The sequence below is a fragment of the Neopsephotus bourkii genome, unplaced genomic scaffold, assembly GCF_033783945.1.
Source record: "Neopsephotus bourkii isolate Nb327-2 ecotype Australia unplaced genomic scaffold, CSIRO-AGI_Nbou_v1 NB_1181, whole genome shotgun sequence".
In the NCBI taxonomy this organism is placed as follows: domain Eukaryota; kingdom Metazoa; phylum Chordata; class Aves; order Psittaciformes; family Psittacidae; genus Neopsephotus; species Neopsephotus bourkii.
The window spans coordinates 2536229-2554369 of NW_026901666.1; the positions used below are offsets into that span (position 1 = coordinate 2536229).

Consider the following 18141-nt stretch of genomic DNA (forward strand, 5'->3'; position numbering starts at 1 on the left):
CATTGAGCAAGGGGGGTGTCCACCCCCCTTCACAGCCTTTCTGTATTTGAGATACAAGCAATCTCTTGCCAACTTCAACAACAGAAAAAGATTTACAAGCTTTAGGAGGACTGTGCAGAATTTGTGCCATGGTGCATATGTAACAGTAAAGAGCTGGAGCTGCCAGATTAGTGCTTCTGCGAAGTGCATAAATCAGTGGGCTAAAAAACCATTTGCCAATTGACAGCTGTAGGAAATCTTCCTTTTTCACAGATCCTTTTTAAAATTGGAAAAGATCTATTTTATTTTCCACAGATTGCTTCTCATCCGTAGTGCTCCAAACTAATATAAGGAAGATAAAAAAAGAAAAAAGACACATTTGGCAGAACATCCCTCTTTGATAGCAAACAACCTCTACCACTGCAGGGCTCTTGTGATGGGAACCTGGTCCTCAGCATCCCCTTGCTGGGGCTCAGCACAGCCCAGCAAGGTTGTTTTGGGCATCTATCAGCCTCCTGGGAAGCTGAAGGAGCTGAACAGGCTGCAGGAAAACAGAACAGTTGTTCCTGTTTAAACATGAACTGGAAAGGTTCATTGTTGCAGCCCTGTGGACTCCACTGCAACTCCAGCATCCCAGTGGCTTTTGCAGAAAGGCTGGCAGTTAGAATGAGATCTGAATGAGATGGGAAGTCCCTGGGAAAAAAAGATTAATAAATCTTCTGTTGTAAGAAAGGAGTTTGGTAGGAAGAAACCCAATGATCTGAGAATTACTAATTACTTGCTTTTCAGCAAATAATCCTTCCCTCAGGAGAGCCAGCACTTCTATGTGAGGATTAGGCAGCGAAATGCCATACTGACAACATCAAACTATTCATTAGCCAAGATCTCCCCATTTCTCTCTGCAGATCAGCTACAAGAAGCAGCCCAAGAGACAAGGAACAAGCTCGGCCTCTTCCTCAGGCTGTCCTCCCTGCCTGCAAACAGCCCTGGAGGCAGGCAGGTCCTGCCTGGGGGAACACAGTGCCACCAGACCGACCCGTCTGCCAAAGACCTAGCACCACCAAGCCCCACACCCACAAAATGAAGTAACTGTACCTGGTAGAGGTGTAAGCAGCGACCAGTCTAGGTGGAAACACACATATCCATCAAATAGCATAACTCAGACCAAGCGCAAAGTGCGGTACACAGGCCAAGGCAATCCCAAGCACAAGTACAGGCTGGCAGAGAATGGACTGAGACAAGCTCTGAAGAGGACCTGGGGATGTTGGTCGATGAGAAGCTCAACCTAAGCTGGCAGTGTGCGCTCCCAGCCTAGAAAGCCGTGTCCTGAGCTGCATCACCAGCAGCATTACCAACAGGTCAAAGGAGGGGATTCTCTCCCTTCACTCTCAAAAGACCATTTGGAACACTGTGTTCAGCACTGGGGCACAAAGTTAAGACAGACCTGTTTGTGCAAGTCCAGAGGCCAAAAAGACAGAGGGCTGAAGCATCTCTCCTATGGAGATAGGCTGAGAAACCTGGGGTTGTTCAGCCTGGAGAAAAGGCTCCAGGGAGACCTTAGAGCAGCTTCCAGTAGCTGAAGGGGCCAACAAGAAAGCTGGAGAGAGTCTTTTACGAAGGGCAGGTAGGGTAGGATGAAAGGAAAAGGCTTTAAACTGACAGCTTTAGTAATTTTAGCAATCTAAGATTTAAATTAGACTTTAGGAAGAAGTTCTTCATTGTGAGGGTGGTGAGGCACTGGCACAGGTTGCTCAGAGAAGCTGTGGCTGCCCCATTCCTGGCAGTGTTCACGGCCAGGTTCGATGGGGCTTTGAGCAACCTGGTCTAGTGGAAGGTGTCCCTGCCTGTGGCATGGGGCTTGGAACTGAATGAGATTTAAGGTCCCTTCCAACCCAAACGATTTATGGGTTTAAAAGCGAGGAACATAGGATGGGTTTGCTTTTGTCACCCACCTCTTCCTCACTGTGCTGGCATCCTATTGGCTCCTGCCCCTTGCTTGGAAGGATGACGCACTCCTGAGGAGGTGCTGAATTGCACATAGTCAGCATGGTGAGAGCTTGCCATCCTGCTGAGATCTATTTCTGTACTACAAACCAGCCCACCATGTCTAGGAACACCGCTCTGCGGGGGATCCCCGGGATCTTCTGTAAGGGATGAGCTGCAGTAAAACACCTCAATTCCCTAAGTTATTGCACAACTCAGTTGTGCAATGAAAGAATAGAAAAATACTGCAAAGTGCTTTTTAGGAGTGGACAAACCAGCTTTTTAGACGTAAGGATGATTAACCAAACATATCCTGCCACAGTAGCCTCACCAGAGGACTTTTTTACATCACAGCAACATGTTGCCAGAGACCACCTCCTGCTCCAAGAGGAGCTGCTGCAGGGCTGATGCTTCAAGGATGTGGGAGGACAAGCATCTCCAGGAACTCACAAGCTGTGGGAAAGGCGCTGTAACAAGGAGAGGCACCACAAACCCAGTCCAGCCCCCTCCCACCAGCATGGGCTGCCTTCTCACAGACTGAGGCATTCACGCACATAATTACAGCTTCTACAAATCCTGGGAAATAAACGTGATTTGTCACCAGAAATGGAAAACCATGAACTCAGCAAACAATGGTCACAAGCATTAGTGAGATACCAATTGCTGGGGCTTCTGTCTGACTTCAGAGATGTGAACATGTGTACTTCAGTAAACTCAAAGGGAGACATGAAAAGGCAAGGCAAGAGAGCTTCTATGAGAGAAGACCTCACAAAGGCAGCAAGGATGATCATGATGCTGCACTCAGTGTCATGTCCCGTGTGTTCAACTAAGGAGCACAAAGCATGGGACAGACCTCTTTGAGCAACTCCAGAGGCCACAGACAGTCAGAGGCATGGAGCACCTCTCCTAGGGAGACTCAGTGTCACGTCCTTTGTGTCCAAATGAGAGCCTGACACTTCGCAGAGCTGATGTGTTTGTTGGGCCAACTCTTCCAAGAGAGGTGACAGAAAACTCATCCCTCAGTTCAGAAAGTCTGTCTTTGCTGAACTCACAGCAGGCAGCCAAGAACATTTCCTAGGAACAACCTGAATATATGAAACCTTTTCAAAAGCAGTTTCAATGCGTCAGAGGCAAAGCAAACCAAGCTTCACATGTTTGCTTGCTCCAGTCTCCTCTGAATCTGTCAATTTCGGGAAACATAACTCAGAAACCCACACCATGTAGTTAAATATAATGCCAGAGAACCCAAAGGGCTGTTTCAAGTGTAAGATTGATTTCTATTCAAATCAAATCCCAATTCCCAGCAATGCCTGACCTGTAGCTCAGTACAATTGTGTCCAAAATACACAAGTTTTAATGAACTAACACACAAAGGCCATTTCCACTACAAGTCAATCTTTTTTTTTTAATTCAAAGAAAAAAAATGGTATTTTAATAAATACTGCAGAAACATTAACCAAACATACAAAGTGACTTCAACAATTAAAAATAAAGTAATGAAGGTCCTGCTTTAACAGTTATAACTTATTTTTCCACAATATTTAAATACAGAAAGCACTTACCAGCTATTTTGTAATACTGCCCTAAGCGCACTGTTGCATCAGTCAAAAGCTTATTGTGGTGGTAAAAATGTCTTTTTCTGGGAATAATCAGAATTGGTTTTGAGTTTTTCTTCTTCTTTTATCAGATGAAACAAAGTGCCGGGAACACACAGAACTGAATTTTAGTTATGGTAACCCTTTACCTTTGCACAAGTTAACATGAACACAGCTTTAACACTTCAAAAATGAAGCATTACCCTTGGGAACAAAATGCTTGTCCTCAACAAGAGATAACCACACCGGTTAGAGCTTACAGTATCCTTCTTTTGAGAGAAGCTATGAAGTTAAGTCAGTCAGCAAGCAGTTGCAAACAATTTTAAAGGCCCATTTATAATGTAACAATAGTATTCAGTAAGCAAAAAGGAATTTGACTTAACCGGTTCACCGATCTTTCATGATTGTTGTCTGGATACATATCTATTAATCTTAAAGACTAAGGGCAATATCCAGTTTCCACTGGGGACCCCTTAAGGTGTCACAGTTCTTCAGACCCTATTTCCTCACCATGAGCAAACGCGGTCCGCAGCGAGAGATGGCTGCCCCCAAAAATAAGAGCATCACAAAAGATAACCTGGCTCTGCTGGCTCATTTGCAGATTTTTGGGGATTTTTGCAAAGATAATTGCAGTGAACCACATCAAAGAACAGCACTTCTGTAACATGTACAGAGGGCTAGATCCTGGGACCCACCTGGCTCTCCAGCTCTCACCAGAAGAGTCTCAGGGCTTCCCCAGGTGGGCAGTAAGGCTTAACAAGTTATCACGGTTGTAAAACTAACGATCATTTGTCATCATAGCTCTTAGCACCTTTCATTTGAACCTACAGCAACATACCCACACAGTACACCAGAACTGGAGACCATTTCCACTCTAAATTACAATCACAAGGAGGAATGTCAAGTCAGAGTCCCGCAACACATAGTTTGCCCGCACACCCCAATTTGATCCATTTTAATTTCCACAGTGCGAAGACATCTATTATACTGGGAAATCTCAAACGGTTCTCTTTATTACCAACATGCTCAAGTGCAGATTGCGCTGCTGTCTTGAGAAGGCAAAACTCCAGACTTCTCACATACAGTGTTTTCCTCTAGGTGACGCACAGGCCTTGGTATACTCTCCATTTTTACAATCAGCTACTAAAAAATTAGATCATATCCTTTGGAAAACCAACTATAAGGTCACAGGGATAGTTCCTTAATAAGGAGGGCATATTGATAATGTCTTCTTTAAAAAAATTATTTAATTAAATCAAAGTGGTAGCATCCAGGAGTAGAGCGTTAATAAAAGAAACAAGCACTGACAGTGACATCTCTCCTCCGCAGTGTTCTTTTCCCCATTCGCCCTCTTTTCTCAGCACATTCAAACATTTTCTCTTTTGGGTTTTGTTTTTGGGTTTTTTTTTTTTTGGCATTTTCTTCAATGTATCATTTCCTGATGCCACCTCATTTAGAGCCATTTCTTCTCGCTGCTTAGCTCCTAAGTACAGTCTCAAACAAGAGGTGAAATCTCCATTAAAGCACTGGCATAAGCCCTCATTAAAGACCATGTGGCTGTATACTTCATTGAGCCTCCACCCCTCCCAGATGCTCACTTCCTCCTTCGCTAGAAAATCTAGGTCCTTCACATCACTGTGCAACTCTTTGCTTTGTCCTTTCGCAAGTCCGTTGCCACTGTGGAAAGTTCTGGCCTGCCAGGCATGTGTGAAATTCGCTTTGTTGCCCTCTGCGATTTGTTTCGTTTAACATTTTTATTTGTTTTATTCACACACGCCAAGGTGGCAACATGAAAAATGTCTCTGACGCTGTTTTCTGACTGTAAGGCTGAGCATTCAATATATGTAGCTGCTCCAATCTGTTTGGCCATATTTGCACCCTAAGGGAAAAAAGAACACGCAATCAATACCAAGTTTCCACAGAGAGCCAAAGCAAACCATACAACTACTTTTCAGTGCTGCTTTCCATACAGTGTTTTGTGAAATACAAAGCTAAAGCTCCAGCACTACAGCCAGCAGCTGATTTTGCAAAATAAACAAAGCTTTGCTTCCAAGATGCATTAAATAAGTATCCAACATTATCTCCAATGTTGATAAATACAAGCTGGAAGAGAAAAGATAAGCTCAGTGACCTGCAAACAACTTCAGAAGACCAGAAGAGTAGGAAGAGGACCTGTTTAGCAATTTCACCCTTACACCTTAACTTCCATTTGTGAATCACATGCTCACTGGGAAAGGTCTGAACCTGGCACCTTCCAGATTTAAACCTGCTGTTTCCAAAGACAAAATGTATTCTGACTGCCTTAAGGGCTAGCCAGCGTGCCCCTGACCTGGAGTGGAGCCCATGTTACGTCTCCATGAAGGAGTCAAAGTTCACAGGGAAATGGGCTGCGGGTTTCTGAGTCAGGGATAGTTATATCAACTTGTAGCTAGAGAACAGGGGAAAAGGAACACAGTTACATGAAACCTTCTTTTTTTGATTTTAAGTGAATTAAAAGTCAAAGCAGGGCTACTTGTTCCAGCAGCACAAGGAAAACAACACGACTCCAGCAAATGACAGTACCAGGGTATCGGGTTGTGGATTTTGCTACTGGAAGACAATACAGCCCTATGTGGAAAAATTGAGTTATTTCAATGGAATTTTACTTCCAAGGAACGAATCTTTTCATTAAGTTATGAAATCCAACCACATCCTTGATGTGCCACTCCTCACACACTCATAGGCCTAAGATACAGGCACAAGTCAGTCCAACCCAACCTCTTTGCTCCAATGTATTTGGACTCACGTCTTCAGTATGCACTATTTGCAAAGCAGTGATGCAGCTATCTTATCAATTTCAGGTTGGAGTGGCTGATAAAGGAGTATTAGTCTGTAGGACGAGCCCTCCCCATGGTTAAACCATCTCAACTCCTACTAACCAAGCCTAGCCTGTACCCTAGAGCCTCAGAAATGTTTGCTTGGGTGTAGCTGACGGGAAACTGGCTAGCATACTGGAGGCAGGGTGTCACCGTCAACTGGCTTTATCCTCCTAATGCTTCCTCATGAAGTTAAGAGGAATGGGAAAAGCCCCACTAAGCTCTTTGCTCCCATGACAACTTAGCAAGGCAAGGGATTTAAAAAGAAGCTGTGCATCTTAGCCTCAGAGAACCTTCCCTAAAACTAGCGCAGGAGAGCAGTGGGTTGCTTCATGACACCAGGGATTTGGCAACCACAAGAGATACCTCCAATGCTCAGTTTAAGCTGTTGCTTATGTAGAAAACAGATGAGACTATGGGAATTTACTGAAGTATAGGCTTCCCTGTAATACCTACAATTTTCCTTTTGGCTGCCAAGTAACAGCTTTTGGTTTAGCCCTTTGTCTTCAGCTGACTCTTGTTCCTAAGGGGTACAGGCTAAGCTGTCCAGAAAAGATGCCTCCTGGGGTGAAGATTCACAAATCCACTTGTCAGCAGATTTTTGATCACTATCTGTGGAAGAGCCTGAGTCTTGGCGATTTCACTGAAATATTTCAAAAACCATAATATATGAAGTTACATATGTAATATGTGGCAGAGTATCTCCTTATAGTTGCAGGGCTGAACATTAATATATACACATGCAATAGCGGTAGCTTGTAACTGGGATGACAACTTCTGCAACAAGCAGGACCTAAGGACACTTCTGAATTGGTTTACACTCAGGTAAAAAACCCTGGCATTTAGTTCCATTTGAAATTGTTTGAGATAGAGAGATGTTTACCGAGACAGAGAGATGTTTACTGAGTGAAGTGTAGAAAAATGCCATAAGCAGCATAAACCATCACAGTGGAACACCCAGTTTTAATCAAGGTACTCAGCTTATGGTATCTTTGTGTTTTCCAATTTAAACATGCTGCAGGATACTGCACTACTTGTAATAGCACATTAGGAGCTGTTGGTTTGAAAAAGCTCAGGTTGTGGATAAAACACCAAGAATCAGGTGATAGCATGAGATATACACACTAGCTAAAGTTACTTCTGGAAGTACCATTCTCGCTCTTACAACCTGTAGGGTGTATCTGAAAGCATCACTGTGATTCAGCTGCAATGCATGATACATATGTGTGAGTAAGAAGGGGAAGTTTACCTTAGAGTCAAGTTTTCCCCTGTTCTCTATCTCCTGCTCTCCCATGGCCTGATTTCTTTCCCTTTCACCTCAGTCTCTCTATCCTCTGATGCCTGCCTCCAAACTTCTGATTTCTCCAGCAGCAGCAGAGAACAGCTGCCAAGAATCAAGATGCTTTCTGGATTTGCTGTCACCTTCAGAGAGAGCTGCAAGATGCCTTCACAGGTATTTTAAAGCAACAAGATTTTAAAAAGGACAGTTATAGGCAATACTTGTCTGTCACAATGGTAAAGTCCAATGAATGACATTTAAATCTAAAGTCTAAATACAATGATTTCACCAATTCGTCAGTATATAAACACCTCTCAGTTACAGTTTTGGCCCAGAAAAGCAATAAGCTTATTTTCAATTAACTTAAAAGTTAATTAAGCTTAACTTAAAAGGCTCTTTGCAACTAACAAGGCTATCACCTTATGATGCTTGAAGCATGCATTGTGAAGCAGCATGATTTCCTGCTGCATCCAGTTCATGGAATAGGCTTTACCTTTACTCCTAACAGCTTTCAAATTCACCTCCATCTCCCAGCAGAGTGCACATCTGCCTTCAAGGATGCACTCATATAAACAACATGAAGAAGTTGTTCATAAAGATAGCTACAACAGAAAAGTTTTATTTTCCACCCTTTAGTACAAAGAAGGACATGGCACGTACCTGATCGTAGGACACAGGAGTCTGTCTGTGGTTGGAAAGTTCCACTAGTGTGCTTACATCTGTGCGCAGATCTGACTTGCAACCAACCAAAAGCATTTTGGTGTTTGGACAAAACTCCTGTATTTCACCTTTCCACTGTAAAATTTTAGGTTGTTATTATAGTCAAGTAGTTGAATGTTTAAATCCAAAGCAGCAATGGATACAAGATGAAGTTTAATAAATCTTGACATTTTATTTGGAAATATTCTTATATAATAGTTGCATCTACCTTCAAGCTAATTTCTTATGGCATTAGTTCCAGCAGAATCTGGTCAAGGATGAAATCTTACGACCTTGCACACTCATTCATTCCACTGATGTACTAATCAAGAAGGAATGAATTGAGATTGTTTGCCTACATGAGTAAAGGTTTGGATATCTGTCACTTCTCAAGCAGTAAACACCCAGCCATTGCCACGGGCAGACAGGAACCAATGAAACCTGGTGCCACCACATTTAATGGCTCCTCAAGACAGAGCTAGAGGCAGGTCTTGCATGCAAAATAAATGTTGCTATATATTAGCCCCTGGCTAAATCCTCACGCCTAAAACTAACACAAATCTGCCAAGGTTTCAGTTTCTGTGATACTTTCCTCAGGTTTTTTTTTCCCTCTACACTGTTATTCTGAGAACACAAGAAAGCCAAAAGTTTCCCAGCATAATTTGAACAGTTCATACAATCCCTGAAACTTAAAAATATCATTTGAGTTTAAAAGCACATTAAGAAAAATCTTACAGAATTAAACAACAGTATAGTAACCAACATTATCAGGGATAGAAAAGACAGTTCTAGATGCTTGCTGGCACAGTTAGTAGCTGGAGAAAAATCTTCAGTATTTTCTGTAGCCTATTCAGAGGATTGTATGCCATTTGATTCCCAGTGACACAAGAATCACTGGCCCCAGCTACAAAAAGAAAAAGGAACTTCAGGTCATTAAACCTTAAAGATAACACTGCAAAGTTGAGTCATGCCCAGTGACCAAGGAGAGGACCACAAGAACTTTGCAAACAGAGCATGATTATCAAGATTCAGTGTTTTAACTCAGGGAAAGTCTGCATTGAATCTCAGATCACTGAGCTTGTGAAAAAAATCTGAACTCTGGCACACAATTCCATTTCTATGCCACTGTTAGGTCTCCTGGTGGCTTCCAGAAGCGTTTGTCACTGCTCCTTCTAACTTGGAGCTGAGAAATGATGTAAAGCCATGGCAAATGTCCAAACACTTGGCAGGCACATCTTAGCCATCTCTGCAACGTGGAAAAGTTTCTCAACCTTGCCTGTTACATGAACATAATGTGAGAGACAATTTCTTGCTGCACCCAGCCTTGTACCTCACACCACCCTAAACAGTTCACTAGTGTCTAAAGGCTGAGGAATGAGAATTTACCTCACCCCTGAGTGTCCATTAGGGAGGAAGGTTTTGTTTTCAATTAACATTCATCCCTTTCAAACAAATTATCTCATTCTGCCAGTGCACAGCACAGTCCTGTCATCTCTGCATTAAAAGAAACAAACTGTACAAAACAGCACCACTCTTCAGAGATTTAAGGACAAGCTACTCATACAGTTCTGTACTCAAATGTTTCTCAAACACTTGCCTTTTTTAGAACACTGTCAAGAGTTTCTGGTCGACTGATGTCAAAGCAAATCAGGACAGCATCAGAATCTGGATAGGAGAGCGGGCGGACATTGTCATAATAAGGAGACCCTGCAGGGAAGCAAACAGCATTTTTATTAGATTTTTTTATTTTCTGCAGTCATTCAAACTTATTCAGAAAGTTTAGAAAGGTTTAGTGAAGCTCTCTAATAGCATCTAGCTACCATCTTTTCTTCAATAGCACTGTATTCCCAAAACATTCATTGCAGTTGCTCATTTCCCCACTTTCCTTTTGTTTCTCACCTACAAAAGCACGGCTTTCCCAAATAATTAAGAGTGATGGTACCCCAGTGATCCACCTCCAACCAAAACCTTGTGATGCCCCCAATAACAAGAAAAGTGAAATTGGGTCAGCCCAAGTTTAAGTTCCAGCATTAACCTGCGGTGATTAGATTTTGAGAACAAACCAAACCAACCCTTAACCTCCAAAAAGCTTATTAGGCATATTAGTCACAGTTGCACTTCCATAGAAAAAAATTAGGCACTTTTGAAAGAAATTACCTTTGAGTCTTCTAAACTTCGTTTAAAACAAATAACTCCAAGTGCAAAATCCCTATTTAATTGTCACAGGTATAAGTAATTTTTAGAAGAAACTCTCGCTTCAAATCAAAGCATTTGCTGAAATACTTTGTCAGGAAAGAATCCTAGTCCTGTATACAGGCATGCATATTAACTGTCACAAAAAGCCTCACCAATCTGTAAACCAACATACACTGGCAATAAATGTTTATGTTTAGCCCATAAACCAGATTTTTATCAATGAGATCAAAGCTAATCTAGTAATCTGATGGAACATAAGTAGGTTCAGTACTGACTTTGTGAATGCTTTACTTACAGAGCCCTTCTCTTTCAGAACTGTCATGTTCTGTGGACTTGTAGCTACACCTCCGGGGTCAGAAATCTCCCTTTATCATCTGATGACTCTGGTTACCAGATCCGGCGGGGGGGGGGGGAATGTTCCTTTTTCTAGGAAGTGCCAGTCACTAAGCCACATCTGGTTTGGTCCTAACCCTGTTGAAGCTTCACTTACTGAGAAGAATGCATTTCTGATTTAGAAGGGTACTTAAACAGTTAAGTGGTCCAACAGGTTAACGGCTTAGGCTTTAAGATGCATGCCTGCAACTTAAAATTATTTTTTTAGTCATACATTCCTATTTCTGTATTTTCTCATGAACCTAAAATACAGCACTGAACAAATGTAACAAGGATACACCTTTCAAGAGTTTTGGGGTTATCAGCTAATTATACCACCAATTTTCCAACTATCTAGAACTAATTGGCTGCAGGATCTCAGAGGCTGAGCAGACTATTAACGGGATTAAAGAAATTCCTCAAGTTTTTAACTGACAGACAGCTCACGCTGTTGCACAAAGCAGAGCGGGGAATGGTGTGAACGTATCGCAGATGACTTTGGTTGGACAGCTTATACTGGAAGAAAGGAGTCAAGAATCCTAGGAATGTTGTTTTTGAAATGAAGAGTAACACATGGGGAATGAAGCATTACCAAACTAGGTAGCAGAAGGTAATTTGTTAGACGAGACTATTTTATTCAAATGCTCATCTTCATAAGTGATGTCAATCTAACAAAGAGGCAGCTGTCAAAAACTGCTCTTCAAAAAACAAGTTAGCCGTCTTCAGCAGTAAATGACATGCTAGAAAGAAGTTTAAGCATGATGACTGAGCTGACCACTAGTTAGCTATTCATATGAGCTCAGCTTTGCTTGCAGTGATTATCAATACGCATTTTCCACTACCAATTATTTCCCAGCTATCTCCAGCACTACTATTACAGTGCCTCTACCCTGCAGCCCCAGGGCCAAGTTATTTATCCCAGAGCCCTGGGGCAAGTTATTTGCCCTGGCCAGGTAAACTGCGAACAGCATGCCGTTAACTAGCCACCTGCACTGCTCCACAGCCTGTGACTGGCCGCAACACAAACTGCTGCCCAGCCACCAGCCTGCGTGTTGGTGAGAGCCACTGCCTGGCTAGCACATCTCCCTGCCAAGCTCCAGCAAGTAAGGGCAGGACTGAGGATTAATGCTTGGCCACATGGTTGCTGGCTAAAAAGGAGTCTCAAAAAAGCCTCACCCAGAAACTAATTCCTTAGACACATACCTATCTTCTCACGCACCAGTCTTCAGGGATACAACACACCATATATGTCCATCAGCACATATTTATGTATACATACAGTCACCAACTCCAGCCCAGAGACTCCTTTCTACTGTGTCAGCTGTAGCTGTGTTTGTTTTGAGGGTTTTTCTTTTTAGGTTTTCCTTCTGAACCTCTCATTTTAGAAGATGTTGAGCTAGAGTAAGTGAACTTTTACTGGCAGTCCATCTACTCAGATGCAAGCTAGGAGGAATATTTGCCACCACCTTTTCTTCAGGGTACTGTGTGACAGAACAAATGGGAACCATTTAAACTACTCGGGCTGCAGTATCAACAACAACAGTTTCCTGGTCTCATTCAGCAGCAATAACTGAACCTTTATTACTGCACAAATAAAGAGGTGCTACAGCCCTCACTGTGCGAGCCCATTCAATCTGGCATTTCATCGTTTCGCCCAGAGAAACCCTCAGAAGGCAGGAATCCCAGGAATGAGGCTCAAGTCTGAACAGACAACTTGAGCACAGCCCAGTATGGCTGTTCACTCTTTTTCAAGTTAGTCTGCAGATTTGAAGCCATGCCAAACCTAGAAAACAAAAGGAGAATGTGGAGCTACAGCAGTGGTATTTGGGGGGGGGGGGGGGAAGGAGGGGGAAGCTTATCTGTTATTTGTGATTCCGTTCCTACAAAATAAGAGATTTTTTGTCAAGGACAAGGATGATTTTTCAACTTTATTAAGGAATTGCTGACAACACTGTAGGTCATCTTACTCTGTGATATGAAAATAATCCAGCTGCAATACCCCTTTTTTAACCTGTCTGGCACTTTAAAGCCAAAAGAACTTAATCATTAAGAATGATTTACTTTTAAAATCATATTTTTCATTTGAAGTACAACATACGTTCAGCTTTTAAACTGAAATAAAGCCCTCTCCAGTAATATAGCTGGATTTGGTCTACAAAACACACCAAGCTCAAGCTTAAATGTTATCTTGATAACTAATAGAATTACGTTGCTAAAAGCTAAAGCATACTTAATTTTTTGATTGCTTAGTACTACTCTTAAGACACTAGATCACACAGAAGCCCTATTTGTTTGCAAGATCCAAAGCCACCACCAGTTCCAAGCGGGAACGTTCAGCCCCACATCCCACACCTATGGAGATGAACCTGAGCAGCTCCTGCTCGCAGCACTGCTCAGCCTCTGCTTGCTGGCAGGCCCTAAGGGAAGCGGTGCTCAGTAACAGGCAAGAATACTATTTACACACCACCAAGCAGCCATCAGGCATTTGTCTTTGTAGCCTTTTGGACTCCAGTCAACTGAAAGAACAACAGATGAACAGCAGCATTCTCACTCCCAAACCCTTGGGCTCGCTAATTATCAGCTACATAGAAAACACATCAAATACTGCAGTGGCTGCTCTAAGTAGCTGATTCACTGCTGATGGCTTTCCTCCTTCAAAATCCACCTTGGTTGTTTTGGAGAAAACCCAGGTGATTTTGTATACTGAGCATCACAGAACATGTCACCTCCAAGCACAGGAATATCACAATATTCCCGGCCTTTTGAGTGTTTACATTTCTGCACCTCAAACAGAAAACAGGGATTCAGTAGATGACTTGGGATTCCCAGTTACCTATTCTATTTCCTTTCTAAATGGAAAAACCCCAACTACTAAAGACTAGTTACTGCTACTCCCCCAGGAAAGGGAAAAAAAAAAAAAAGTATCAAACGGCTGTGTCCAGCAAACTTTGCAAGTGAAGTGGAAAGCAAAGACAAAAATTTGACATTTCTTTTATAATCCTTATTGCTAGAGAATTTGAGGAAATAGCAACTTTCTGTATGTTTCATCATAATTTCAGCATGATTTCAGCACAAAACTATGATTAATGTTATGTTTCTATATGGACACTGAATAGATTGTACAATTTCAAATCACAGTAAAGCTAACTTGACTTAATGCTCTAAGGCCCTTCTGGATTTAATTATATGCTAATCCCCAGCAATGTGTAAGTATTTATGCCCCTGTTGAGAATTATTTTATTGGTGTATCCAGTACAGTTTCCATAGTTCAACCAATAAACCCCTCTAAAATGTTTTAAGGAGACACAGGTATGTATACCTAATTAATGGTATGTGACTTCTATGCTGCAGCTGGTGGTGTACTGGCAAGAATATAAACATCAAAGCACTCACTTTAAACTGAGGAAGCCAAAAGCTCAGTAAATACACATTACACCATGCCCATGGTAGACAAAGATGTCTAATACAGGAATGCTCTTCACAGTGTCCACGAGAGTACAAGATGAAGCTTTAACCTGAAGAAACTTCTACTACTTTACCTAGCAAAATATGCATACAGCTCCCAAACAGCTCAAAACTGCCATACTATGTTACCACAGAGTGGAGTAATTTATGGTGTAGTTAGACTGCAACCAGACATTCCTGCTTTGAAAGAAGGGTTGGTAGTCGAAAAACCAATTGAAATTCAAGTTGGCAAATGCTTTCCTTAATGCTGTGGCTAATTTAAATCCTTACAATGACTTGCAGAACTAGACAGTACCAGAAAAATATTTGAATAATGAATCTTCCCATTCCACTCTTACAAGAGTGTTTTGTTCCATATTTCTAGGGGCATATCCAACATAGGACATTTTAAAGCTAGCTGTAAATTTACTGGGAAGTTTCTGTTGTATCAACTGTGTGACTCTCTCCATTTTGTATTTAAGAATTCTCTAATAAAAACCACATTATTATAGACAGGATTGCAAATTAAAACTCATGACTGCAAGTCCTGTTCTCACCCTAACACAAGAATATTTTAAACAACGCCATCAGCTTTTCCCATTTTCTCAATAAGCGAAAAAAAGACCACTCCAAGTGACTGTACTTTCCTTCCAAATGATTCAGTGCAAAGAATGACATTAACTTAAGTTAGGGACTAATTTGCAAGGCAGACCGTTGCATTCTCCCACTTGGAAATAGAGTGTTAAAGATGTATACTAAATACTGATCAAGTCATCTTGAAATAGCTGCAGTACATTGCAATCAAATTTACCTAAACAGCATCCTTACTCCCTCTCCCAGGAGATACCGAAGTACCTCAAATGACTTCAGCTGTTACCTCACCCCTGTTGCAATGGATGTTGCCTTCCATTAGTATTTAGCAGTTAATTAGTTGTATTAAATTAACTAGATCTAGTCCTGCTTTAAAAATGGTATTAAGACATTTATTCTAATGCAGCAAAGGACTATGACAAAGACTTCTAAAAAACAAACTGCCAAGAATTTAAGCTAATGCCAAAACATCTTCTAACGTCTTTTATCTGGTGATGTGATTTTGCATTGGGTTGATGGGTTTGGGTAGTGTTTGCTCCTGCAGTCAGTGAGAAGGGCTGTTCAGAGAGGTAATTCTTCACCTGCAGAGTCCCACAACTAGAAGATCTACAGTAATACTTTCTTTGTAAGACCAAGCACTGGATCTTTCAACCATTTCCTCTTCAGTTTTGGATTGCAGACAAATCAGCCACTTGATCTCAAGCTTCTGACTCAAGTCAAGTTTTCTAAAAGTTCCAGGACAGGCTTGAGAAGATGACATGCACATGCAAAGGCTGGCAGGTGTTCCTTCCACTGCTTTTGTCTTTTGAAGTGCTATAGAATATTCCATTACATGGGTGTCTCCAGCCTGACATACAGATTCCAAACCTTCCCATGAAAAACAACTTAACCTACAATCCTGTTGTATTTTAATAGCTAAGATAAAATTTTCCAAAATAACTTCACTATTAATTTTTAATAAGACCATACTCTATAGTTTTTTACTGCCAGCTTAGTAATCAGGATGAAAGCTCAAACCAGACACACACTAGAAGTCTGCAAGTCTTACTTGGCATGAGATGAAGAAAAAAATCAGTTCAGAGCTACGCTGATACTAGTTGTGGGCGCAAGGACTGCCTTTTCCCAGTAATCATGTTGCAAGAATTTGGAATCATTTCCTGAACAGCAAGAGGAAAAAGCCAACTCTTTGCCTTAACTCCTTTTTTTAAAGGGGGATTAACATTTTAGTTTCTGGTAAAAGGACTGCTATCACATTTAGAAGGACCTGCTATGTCCAAATTCAACATTAACAAGCTATCTACACAACTTCCCCAAAGAAAATAGGGCTTGTAACTCTGTCAAGCACCTCCAGCTTTTTCCCAGTGAGTTCTGAAGAACAATCCTGACCCACATCTATGTTAACGGTTCAGTGTCCTTTACGCTGACCACCTCCCCCAGAGTGCAGAGGTACTGCAGACTTGCTGGCTGTCCACACTGCTCTCCAGCACTGAGGTGGCAAGTTTGGGGCGCATCCTCACCACACTGGCAGTAAACTTAGTCCAAGTATTAATGACAGCAGGATCTAGAGTTGTTCCTGGCCTACCATGAGGTCTAAGACAGCCAAGCACCAAGAATCTCAGCCTTTGTGGCATGTGAGCCAGTGTTTTTGATATGGCCACTGAAGGTACAGCTGGAAGAATGACGATGACAAGCATAACCGCTGCTCTTGATACGGTAAGAACGGACAGTTCTCTCCGCAGCCTCAGAAGGCCAGAGATGCCTACCTCCCTTATCTTTCCGGGCTTTAAAGACTCTCTAAATCACAAGGGGGGGAGAAATAGTACTGAATCTTGTAGGAATCCAAACAGGCATTAAGGAGTCACAAGGAACTCCGATGCAAGCTGATGTAATATACCATTAGCATGTATAACCACTTCTTCACTCTTCTACTAGGTAAAGCGGGGCACCTTAGCAGCAGAGGAACAAAGGTATCCCCTTGGAGCTCCTCGGATCAGCTCCTTCCAGTCAGGCAGGTGGGAGCACATACCCCTGCCCTGCCTGCCTTCCCCTGCAATGCTGACAAATCGCTTAATGGAGGGCTGTCCACACCCTTTTCCCTCCCCAAGTATATGGCTAAAGTATACCTCAGATTTTAAAACAACAAACAACAGAACAGCCGAGCAGCAGCCTCTCGTCTCGGACAGCGGCCGCTCGCCTCTGGAGACAGGCAACCCCGCCACGGCGCGGCGGTGAGGGGCCGCGGGGCCACAGGGACGGTCTGCTCCTCTCCCCAGCTCCGCCGACCGACAGGGGCTGCCGCTCTTCACCGATTTACCACACACACACACGCACACCGCCTTCGCCCCCGGGGGACCGCTTACCCGAGGTGTCCCAGAGGCTGAGCTCGATCCGCTGCGTGTCGATCTCAAAGCTGGCCGTATAGTTCTCGAAGACGGTGGGGACGTAGCTCTGTCGGGAGACACCGCACAGTCAGCCCGCGCCCATCGCCCCTGGCCCGAACCCCGGCCCCATCCACAACCCGCCTCGGCCCTGGTCCCGATCCGCCCCGGCTCACCTCGGGAAAGCAGTCCTTGGCGAAAACGTGTAGCAACGCTGTTTTGCCGCACTGGCTGTCCCCGACCACCACGATCTTGCACTTTACGTTCTGGTTGGGATCCATCACCGCTTTGCTCGATAACTTCTGACTCGCTCTTCTCTCCTTCATTGATCTCGGCTTAAGTCCCTCGGCCGGCCACAACAAAACAAAACAAAAAAAAAAAAACCAAAAAACCAAACCACACAAACCCGGTTCCCCCCAGAAAGATAAAAATAATCTTAAAAACAATAAAAAACCCAACAACAAACACCCCGGCAGAGGTGGCAAGGCAACCCACTGCCTGCCACCCGCCGGTCCCGCGCTGACTGCTTTGTCCCCCCGCCACCCGCCCTTAGTTATAGCCTCGCATCCGCCAATCACAGCCCTCTGCTGGTGCGAGGCCCGCCCCCTCGCAGCTCGCTGCCGGCAGGCCGCCGGAGCATCGTGCCCCCTAGGGGTAGCGCCGTAGACCCGAGCGGGAGTGGGGAGCGAGGTGGGGTAGGGGGGGTTGTGGTGCCTTGTGGGGAGCCCCTCAGCCCGGTAAGCCCCGCTGCTCTCCTGGCTCCCCCCGCG

General features: G+C 43.2%; 1 protein-coding gene across 1 annotated transcript; it reads right to left on the bottom strand.

Annotated features, from left to right (window-relative positions):
- Positions 1 to 3336: 3336 nt before the first annotated feature.
- Positions 3337 to 17770, bottom strand: RND3 (Rho family GTPase 3). The gene is made up of 5 exons (XM_061363739.1): positions 17548 to 17770; positions 17354 to 17441; positions 9988 to 10097; positions 8352 to 8486; positions 3337 to 5436 (listed from the first exon to the last, which is right to left on the bottom strand). Exons 1-5 carry the CDS (start codon positions 17695 to 17697, stop codon positions 5185 to 5187), a joined length of 735 nt encoding a protein of 244 aa, XP_061219723.1. The 5' UTR covers positions 17698 to 17770; the 3' UTR covers positions 3337 to 5184.
- Positions 17771 to 18141: the final 371 nt, after the last annotated feature.